The following is a 10363-nucleotide window of genomic DNA, read 5'->3' as shown; positions in this document are numbered from 1 at the left end:
ATATCTTTACCCTTAGGGTGAGGACAAAATGGGGAAGATTTCTTTAATTAATTTGGAAAGTTGAAATCAAGCTGGTCATGCATTTCTCTCCTGGTGCACGGCCCAGTGAGGGTGCACCTCATTTATAAGGAGGTGTGTGCTTAGTCATATAAGAGGCGCATCCTCCACCGGCAATGCAGCTATGAAGACTACCATTGATAATGCCAGTCTTCAGAAATCTGCCCTATTATGTGTCAAAAACAGTTATTACTGCACACCGTTCTGGTATCAAAGGCTTCACTGATAATTCCAGGCAATTTCTCATTACTGACCATGAAGTTTTGCTGTTAATGATGACAATAATGAGAATTAGCCTAGAATTATTAGTGTTCCACTTATTATTAGTAATGGCCCCAGGACTGACTGCATTTATAACTGTATCCCGATACATAGTGCTTCACAACTTATATCTACATTCAGAACGCTGTGTGGCGCCACAAGGATACTTACAAATCGCTGCAACCATCATAATCACTGAAATGTTCATATGGGTTATATTGAGGCAGTATTTTCAGACAGAACCAGCAGAAGTACTGCCCACATTTGGAGCAGCTCATTTTGTTACAGCCACCATCTTTCTGTAGAAGGAAAAAAAATGCCAATTAGTTTTAGAATGCAAGGGCTTCTATATAGAACCACATAGAAGTTTCTGTAACTGGAAATCTCTGAAAAAAGCCATTCAAATAAGTGTCAGCCGAGTATGCATGTGGCCATGGTTGGTAGACATGGTGTTCTGGAAAAATAGCCGTTAGCTGAAGGAGCATTTGGAGTATAACCACATGTGCTATTTACATATACATGCACTCTCATCTAAGCTGAGTGTGCATACTCACAGGGTAAATAGCGAGTACCCACAAACTATCTTGTTTGAATGAGCAGCCTTAAGCCGGCCATACTCATTAGGTAAATGTCAACGGAACCTCCTGATTTTGGTGGACCAGCCAACCATCCGGTGTGTTTGGTGCCTCCTGGTTCTCCCGTGGTGTCAAATCTCAGGGAAGAGGTAAGAATTGGGCAGTTGGATTCAACACAGCTTAACTTAGTTCTCAGAGGAGATACGCTGTTATAATAGAAGTCTGGCAATGGCTTATTCCCTTTGGCATGTTTTTTGGATGTAGGGAGGAATAGCTGTGGGCCGAATGAGATAATGTACTGTATATAGTCAACCTTACACTAGGGTCACACTAGTCTCCATTGTTCGCATCACCTGGGGGACCCAAATGACACAGAGACGGATTGCTAAAACTGCAGTTACACACACAGACCCACTGACTATATTGGGGTCTGTTAGGTGTCTGTCGGGTATCCCCTGTTTCAAAACTGAAAGCGGCAGCGAGATAAGTTTTCCATGCAGGACTTTTCTCTCCACTGATTTCCGGTAGTTTTTGTGATTAAGTTTCCAACGGAGAGATGTGAACTCAGCCTTATTCCTTATAACACCAACAACTTTAGGAAGTTGCTCACCTACTGAGGAGGGGAACTGAACTAAGTATACAAAATGCAATGTTATAAAGAAGTGACATATAGGGCCGGCTGTCTATAATATTTTACCTCAATGGGAGATTTGCAGCCAGGACACAGCTTGGAATTCTCCATTATCCATTCCCTATTCTTCAACTGTTCAGCAGCCTTCTCGAGGGTTCTCCTTCCTATCTTACCATTCAGACCCTCTTCAATCAATCCCTCCATTTGTTCTGGGAGAGAGCAAGAAATTGAGACTTAACTTTACTACGCAAAGTCTGTATAAAATACAATGGCAAAATACAGCTGATATTACCAAGACATTATAGGTAAGTAATGATCAGGAAATGTAGAGTGCCTATATAAGATAACCTGGTAAGTGAAGGGTTGGAAAGAAGGTACAACACTTATGGGATGGTAATTAAAAAAAAAAAAGAAGAAGAAAAGGAAAAGTTGCAGACAATAATCACATAAAACCAAGAGGACTCAAGAAAACATTGTATTATACCAAGAAAATCTACAAGACAATAGTCTCATATATAAGCCTAAATTAGAGAAAAATACTAACATTTGCCTGAGTTTTAAATATTATGAGATTAGAATATTCATGGTTACATCTATTCTGCTAACAGCACTCTTCTATCTTATGGTACATGGGTGTGGTTAGGGTACACTATTTTAGTGTTGTCCAAATACAGTTACAAAGAAGCTGGAGGATGCTGGGGAACACCCACACCCTCTCATGAACATAAATGAGTGACAGACATACATGTCTGGGGGTCTGTCTTCTATCTTTCCTCTTTGTCACCTGGAGAAGATGTTGGGACCATCCCACAAGAGTCCTACAACCAGATGAACAAGCATGAACCAAGCTGGAACTATAAGGTATCCAGATTGAAGAAACCTGACCATGAGCTTTTCCTAAGATGTAAGGTAATGAGACATTGAGTGATATTTCTGTTATTCTGGAAATTTTTCCTGTATCTATTTTCCCATGAAGACTTTAATATTTTTTCATGTTTTTATAAGAAGCCGAGTCCTCAAATAATGTTACCTTATGGGTCAGCAAGTGAGTAAGGATATCCCCAAATATTGTATATTTTACACAGAGGCACACATCATGTTATTCCCTTTTCATCAAGCCAGAGGCTTCACATTAAAAAGTCATTCATATGAATAGCCCATTCATGTGTATATAAAAAAAAATGCCCGTCACACAGCCATGAACATCAGTTGTGTAAATAGAGCCTAACAGTGGTTAGGGCCATGTATGCAGACAGTGGCGTAACTACCGTGGTAGCAAGGGTAGCAGCTGCCACAGGGCCCGGGACATTAGGGGCCCGGTGACAGCCGCTATCCCTGCGTTTTTTTTCTTTTTTTAATAGGCCGTTACCGGCTAGAGTTCCTCCACCAGGTAACGGGCCCTATTTACTTACCGATCCTGGCAGTGGCCGGGATCAGTAAGTGATGCAGCGGGCCCCACAAACACTATTATTATACTCAGAGGTCTTTTCAGACCCCTGAGTATAATGATCGAAGGTCCAGCGGAGGTAAAGTAACATAAAAAATAGTGTTACTTACCTTACCACTCTCTGGGCAGGTTCGGGCCTACTTCTGGACGCTCCCTGACGTCACATGACCCGGGACGCAGTCATGTGACATCTCAGACTTCATTGAAGAAGGCTGACACCAACACCAATTGCAGCGGAGCCGGAGATAGGTAAGTGACAGTGGTTTTTTTATGTTTTTATCACCCCTGGGTCTCCGATTATTATACTCTGGGGTCTGAAAAGAATCCAGAGTATAATAATTGTTCATGGGTGTCCACAGTGGGACATAATACTGTGTGTAGGGGCCACAATGGGACATAATACAGTGTGCAGGGGCCACAATGGGGCATAATACTGTGTGCTGGGGCCACTATGGGGCATAATATAGAGAGAGCAGGAATGGGGGGCTGTCGGTCTTCGGCGGGCATCGGTCCAGGGGAAGCATGTCAAAAGTTCGCCACGGGGCCCCGCCATTCCTAGTTACGCCACTGTGTCCACTGTGTCCAGAAATACATGTAAAGACAATGGGAGAAATACAGAAACAAAGTCAGGACCAGACAAGATCTAGGAGATTGGTCAAGATGAAGCAAGGGACAGAAATCCAGGAATCTTCAGGTTATCACAGTTGTACAATGCAATAAGGAGGAGTTCTGAAAAAACACCAATTCTCGTGATCAAGCTTTGTGGGTTTTGATCGGCTGATTGACCAAGCCATCATTGTAGCTAGAGTGCCTTGTGTACCGTGACCGTGACATCCTGTATCTCCTTCAGTGCTGCTCAGAGGTCCAAAGCAGCAGTTATCTGTGAGGAACCTTACTGAATTGAGTCAGGGTATATAATTTACAAGAGCTACTGAACATACCTGGTACTTTACAAGGGGAAATTCCATGGAAGGTCATTTTGCAATGGACACAAAAGGCATATTGACAGGCCGAGCAAATGCCCATTGCACCCTCTGGCTCCTGCACGACTGGGGTCTGACAGCCTGGACGTGGGCAGTAAACAACATCCGCCATTAAATCCAAACTTAACTGGAAGAGGAGATGATCATAGCGGCTGAATAGTTGCTCCCCAACCAGATCCTTTACCTGCAAGAAGACATGTACATTAAAAATTTGCTATGTGCACTCAAATATGGAACCCTGGTCAGCAGATGATTTATTATGGTCTTTACTAGAATATTATTTTATAAAACTTAAACATAGATGCATTATATAGTGCACATACAAAATAATCACTCATCTAGTAATCCTAGAAATAGTGGTCCAATAGCTGCTTGGGGGACAGCTGTGGCAGGCAGTGGCCGGTTGGGGGCAGGCCCTAGTTTGAGCTGTAATCTTGGCAGTTTATAGCTGCTCTCTATTTTTTGTGATGTAAACTAAATTTCACCACCAAAGAGGACGTTTCATCACCTCCAGCAACTCCAATACTTTGCATCTATTACTAGTCACTACTCCACTGATGCCAGCACAGTTTGATTCCTTCTCTAGTCCCCACTGTTACTGAACAATCATCACTGTTAGTTTTGGCGCCTGATATACTGCTTAGATTCTGTACTGTCAGGAGGGTGGTGTCAAGCAGAAGGAGGTAAGGCGGTGGACAGTGTCAGAGCAGAGTCATACCCCTTGTCTGACACTGCCCACCTGAAAGTACAGAGCCTAAATAATATATGAAGCACGAAAACTGCACTGACTGCTTGAGAAAAAAAATACAGTTGTGCCGGAATCAGTGAAGCAGAACCTATTAACCCTTATGCACACCAAGACATACAGTTACGCCCTGATGCATGTGACTAAATATGGCAGCCGCTCTGAAACAGAGCAGCCGCACTAGCTGCCTGTCTGTGCTGTTTCATAAAGCAGGGATCTGGCAGCATTGTCCATGATCAGAGATGGTTCTGATCGCGGGCATTTAACCACTCAGATGCCGTGGTCATATGCAATGACGACATGTGAGTAGTTACTTTCAGTTACTATTTTATTTTCGGAAATGGGACACCCCCTCATGGCGCGATTGCAGGAGATGTCCCGTTCCCATGGCAGCCAGGAGCCTTCTGAAGGCTCTCAGCCCTGCCATAGTAATGTAACTACTGAAGCCTGCCTGCAGCAGGCTTCAATAGCTACATAAGAAATCTGCCATAGACTGCAATATAGTAGTGTTGTAGTCAATGGCACAGGTGATCGAAATATGAGGCAAAAAAGTAAAAACAAAACAATAAAGTTTTTAATAGAGATGAGCGAACAGCATTCGATTGAGTACATGTTCGATCGGATATCAGGCTGTTCGATTCGAGTCAAACACCACGTGGCAAACTCACCAAAAATTCTTATCCCCTCCCACCTTCCCTGGCGCTTTTTTTGCACCAATAACTGTGCAGGGGAAGTGGGACAGGAACTACGACAACGGAGGCATTGAAAAAAAATCGGAAAAAATAATTGGCTGGCTAATTCAGGTGACCTCCACTTTATACGAACAGTGGATTTAATATCCGGTTCATATGAGACTGTGAACTATGTGATTGTGAGACAGGGACAGATGTACAGGCAGGGTTAGCTAGAAATTACCTTTATTTAGTTGGGAATGTTACTCACCCAGCTCTTTGGGGCTCTATCTGGTCAGGATCCCTGTCAGCTTGCGCTATGCGGGAGCTGACTTTTTCCCATAGGAATGCATTGACCAGCGTTGATTGGCCGAATGCCATAGAGAGTACAGCATTCGGCGAATCAACGCTGGTTCTCCCAGAGGCTCGTGTGTGAGGAGTCTAAGATCGGACCAGAATGGAGACTGCTGTGGACCGATCTTAGACTCTGCCTCCTCCGGTAGAACCAGCGTTGATTGGCGGAATGCTGTACTCTGTATGGCATTCGGCCAATCATCGCTGGTCAATGCATTCCTATGCTGAGATGTAGCAGTGCTGGCCGTGCGCTCAGCTCGACTACTCCGGAGATACAGCCAAGCTGAGCGCACGGCCAGCACTGCTACACCGGAGAACCGCTGAACCCTGCTACACACTCAGCTCTGCTGCATCAGAGATGCGCTGAACCCTGCTGCACACTCAACTCTGCTCAATCTCAGCAGAGCCGAGTGTGCAGCAGGGTTCAGCGCACACTCAGCTCTGCTACATCTCTGGTGCAGCAGGGTTCAGCGCATCTCTGATGCAGCAGAGCTGAGTGTGTAGCAGGGTTCAGCGGCTCTCCGGTGTAGCAGCGGTTCTCAGGTGTAGTAGTGCTGGCCGTGCGCTCAGCTTGGCTGCATCTCCGGAGTAGCCGAGCTGAGCGCACAGCCAGCACTGCTTCATATCTGGTGTAGCAGTGCTGGCCATGAGCTCAGATCGGCTCATCTCTGGAATAGCTGAGCTGAGCGCATGGTCAGCACTGCTACATCTCCGGAGTAGCAGTGCTGGCCGTGCGCTCAGATCAGCTCATCTCTGGAGTAGCCGAGATGAGCGCACGGCCATACTCTGTATGGCATTCGACCAATCAACGCTGGTCAATGCATTCCTATGGGAAAAAAGTGAGCTTGCACATATCGCAAGCTGACAGGGATCCCAACGTAATACAGTGACTTGGGCATGTTAGATGCCCCCAGCCATGCTTCCCCTGCTGTCCCAGTTGCATCCAGGGTGTTGGCATCATTTCCTGGGGTGTCATAGTGGACTTGGAGACCCTCCTGAGTCGAATAGTGGTTTCTCCCACGGCTAGCTCTGCTCATTCCGAGCCGTACACGCGAGCACATCCCATTCACTTCAATGGGAGCGCTCGCAGTGAAAGAAGCAGCCCATTCATTTCTATGGCGAGCGCTCATATGCCGGCTCCCATAGAAATGAATGGAACTGCTTTATACGCCGCTTATTCTGAACATGTTTTACGTTCAGAATAAGCTGCCGTATACGTAGTGTGAATGCACCTTAACATAGCATTTTTACCGCAGAGTGGCATTTTTTTTCTCAATCCACCTCATTCTGAATTTTTTCCCGCTTCCTGGTACATTGTACTATTTTGTACAATGTACCAGGAAACGGGAAAAAATTGGTACCAATAAATGGTACCACTTTGAAGTAAAAATCACACCCTCATATGATTACGTAAACAGAAAAATGAGAAAGTTATGGCTTTTGGAATGTAGGGAAATGAAAACACAAAAATGAAAAACATGAAAAATATCTGCGTCTCCTAAGAATTAAATGAAGCAAGAAGCTGGATTTAGCAGAGGGGGGTGAAAGTTCCTCTGATAAATGTGTCATGTGTATAGTTTGTTAAATAGTGTCCCAGGGGCTTAGCTTGTACACACCTAATGTGTATATAAGCCTGTATATGTGTTTGCTCTGCCATAGACAACGCTTTCCTTTACGCCATTTGAATGGAAAATGTGCATCTATAGTAAGGTTCACATGCAAATCATGTCTTAGATTCTCCAACAAGCTTTCACTGACCTGAGCAGGCGTTGCCACAGACTTACACTCCGGTTCAGGGCAGTTCAGTGCATTGACTTGTCCCTCCTTGATCTGGATATTAAAGTAGTCTTTGAGACAGTTGTTACAGTACACATGCCCGCAATCCTTAAAAAGGGTGCACCCACTACCCAGCTTCTCCATAAAACAGATGTTGCATGAGAATGGTTTGTTGTCAAAGGTCTTCTTCTTTTGAGTGTCATTGAAGTCCAAGATGTATTTGACCAGGGCAGAGACTGACTGCTCATCCTGTACAGCCCTTTTATCCAGGGTTTCTCTTTCCCCATCAGCAGGGTTCTTTTCAGGGGATTGCATAGAGCTTTGTAACCCATTACTAGGCACATCAATTTCATATGGAGATGTTATATTCAAGAAGTCAAGTGTCTCCTCCTTCAGGAACTGAATCCATGAAAACAAGACAACACATCCCCTGTTCTCCTCCCAGAGGTCATCTAAATGCTGGCACAACAGACTGAGCTGAAATGATAATAATAATAAAAAGATAAAAAATAAGAAGAATTGGTGCAAGTACATTATTAAAGGGGTTCAGGGACTATAATATTCATGGGCTAATCTTTAAATAAGCACCTTCATTTCAACAAATTTGGATATATGAACAGCACAGGTGATTCTAAGAAACTTTGTAGTGTGATATATATATATATATATATATATATATATATATATATATATATATATATATATATATCTTTCTCTTCTTCCCCTCCTCTCTGCTAAAATAACCTGTTTGCTACATTGGACTTGTAATATTGTCTGACTCTACATTATTAATAGGTATGTGGAATAAGGATTTAAACAGAACCCATGAAAAAAGTGAGACAATAAAGAAGCCCACCTATAAACATACACAGCTATAATACAGAATCATGTCAGTATATTATATGAAAGTAACCTGTTTTGGTGAAAGCCACACGCAGCTTAGTGTGAAGTTTGGGGGTGTAGTGGAGGGGTAACCTGGAGGAAGCTCAAATTTGAACACAATGGGTGGCAGAAAGGACACAGTGTTCTCAAAGTTGTCTGCAAAGGAGTTTGTTGCACTGTTACCTTAAGAAGAAATACAAAATATTTTTTAAATTAAATTAATTGATATATTTTAGTATAATAGTTACCTAATATTTTTAATTATTGAAAATGTTTTAAAAAATAAAAAATAAAATTACATATTGCACCTTATATACATAAGTTAACTAAATAACAATTAAAATATTAAATGATAGCATACCTATCTCATAGTTATCAAATGTACACCTTACTCTCTCACTGTCTTTGTACTCAATGAACTTAGAGTTCCGAGATTCCCAAATCTGAGCTCTAGTCAGATGAGACAGAAAAAAAAGATTTCTGCCAATATGCTAAACATGAAACCTATATTCAATCACATATACTCAATAACCATATGGCAGGAGAGGTCGGATTTATCCCTAATACAGACTCAATGATAGACCTAAGGATAGGTCAGCAATTTTCTAAATCCTGAAATACCCCGGTAGTAAATCTGACTCTAAAACCTCATATATTTGTGAATTTCCTTCCATATACTTCCATTAACATTGTGTAATAGGACGTATTTTTCCCCAAAATCATAGTGTCTTAATGATGTGATATGACAGGGTTAATGTTTTGATGATCAATCTGTATGTAAGTCTTATTGTACATCTATATAAGGTTCACTCCATAGTTTTATCTGTATTTCTGTATACTATACTGCTCAGTAAATAAGCATTTCTTCAAATTCCTGTCCCATAAATCATCATGTTATAAGCTGACCACTCTGCCCCTCACCCTACCCAAAGGTCCTATAAAAACATATGTCTGTTGTCTTAGTTAGCCTCAGTATGGATCATGAAGTAGATGCCATGAACCTCTGGAAGTCGACGATGGGTATATGTCAGTATATATAATGGGGCTCCATATCCAGTGAGCTATTACATTATTAGTAACCACAGTTATCTGTTATCTCTTCATTTATTAAACACATATTATTTTATCATATTCCGGTGAGATTATTCTCATTCTTTGACCATTTTTGAGTTTACCCATTTAAAAAAACCATTTGCCTACACAGCCTCAAACATGAGTTTGTCCTACTAAATAATGAAACTGGAAGGAGAGTTAAAAGCTGACAATACAAAGGGTCCCTCCAGTTACAATGACCTCAGAATACAATATTGTCGTAACATACAATTGTAGTTTCTGGACCATTGGAACCTCAAAGCAGACTCTACCTACAATTCTTGTCTGGAGGTTCTAAAAAATCATCTTGGACATTTCACTGGTAAAACGTATTATCCTGAGACCAATTAATATTGTACGTTGAGGGGCCCCCTACCAGAATTGCTATAGTCTCCCATTTCATAATGCACGCAATTTCTTACTCACTTTTTATAGATATTATAAATCCTGAGGGTAACTCCAGACACAAGTGAATTTCTCCTCCAGGAGCAGCGTCTGCTCTCTTAAATTCATCTTCAGAGTAAATACTGGCAAGAGCAAGTAGTTCATCTTCTTGGGCCTCTTGGTCTTCTGTTGACATTGGTTATCTGTGACAGTCAAGAACATTTATATATACAGTGCTCCGATATATATATAGCAGGGTGAGTGCTAACTCATACTTATATCTTATTTATATTATATATATTTATATTATATCCTATTTAAATATACCTATTAAAGAGAGGTCTGCTGACATGGATGAATTTCAAAATGTGATTGAACGTGAATTAGGCGAATCGTCCGAATCAGAAGGTCAGCTTTGACCGAGGCACCAGAGGTGTTAATGCCCGCAATCGGTGCAGGTACTGTATAAAACAGCGGACACCGGGCAGCTATGGTGGTCGCCCAG

The 10363-nt window shown here is 42.3% G+C and overlaps 1 protein-coding gene across 1 annotated transcript in view; it reads right to left on the bottom strand.

The window, feature by feature from the left end:
- The window catches only part of LOC142203085 (E3 ubiquitin-protein ligase RNF14-like), a 10762-nt gene extending 708 nt beyond the window's left edge, over positions 1-10054 (bottom strand). The window contains exons 1-6 of the mRNA XM_075273545.1: positions 9901-10054; positions 8414-8565; positions 7483-7977; positions 3913-4138; positions 1591-1733; positions 490-617 (exon numbers count right to left, since the gene is read on the bottom strand). Of these exons, the coding sequence (XP_075129646.1) occupies positions 490-617; positions 1591-1733; positions 3913-4138; positions 7483-7977; positions 8414-8565; positions 9901-10054 (1298 nt within the window). The remainder of the gene's footprint in view (positions 1-489; positions 618-1590; positions 1734-3912; positions 4139-7482; positions 7978-8413; positions 8566-9900) is intronic.
- Between the last annotated feature and the right edge of the window lie 309 nt (positions 10055-10363).

This window comes from Leptodactylus fuscus, chromosome 5 (assembly GCF_031893055.1).
Source record: "Leptodactylus fuscus isolate aLepFus1 chromosome 5, aLepFus1.hap2, whole genome shotgun sequence".
NCBI lineage: Eukaryota > Metazoa > Chordata > Amphibia > Anura > Leptodactylidae > Leptodactylus > Leptodactylus fuscus.
The sequence above is the reverse complement of the archived record's forward strand: the minus strand, read 5'-3'. Positions and strand labels throughout refer to the sequence as shown.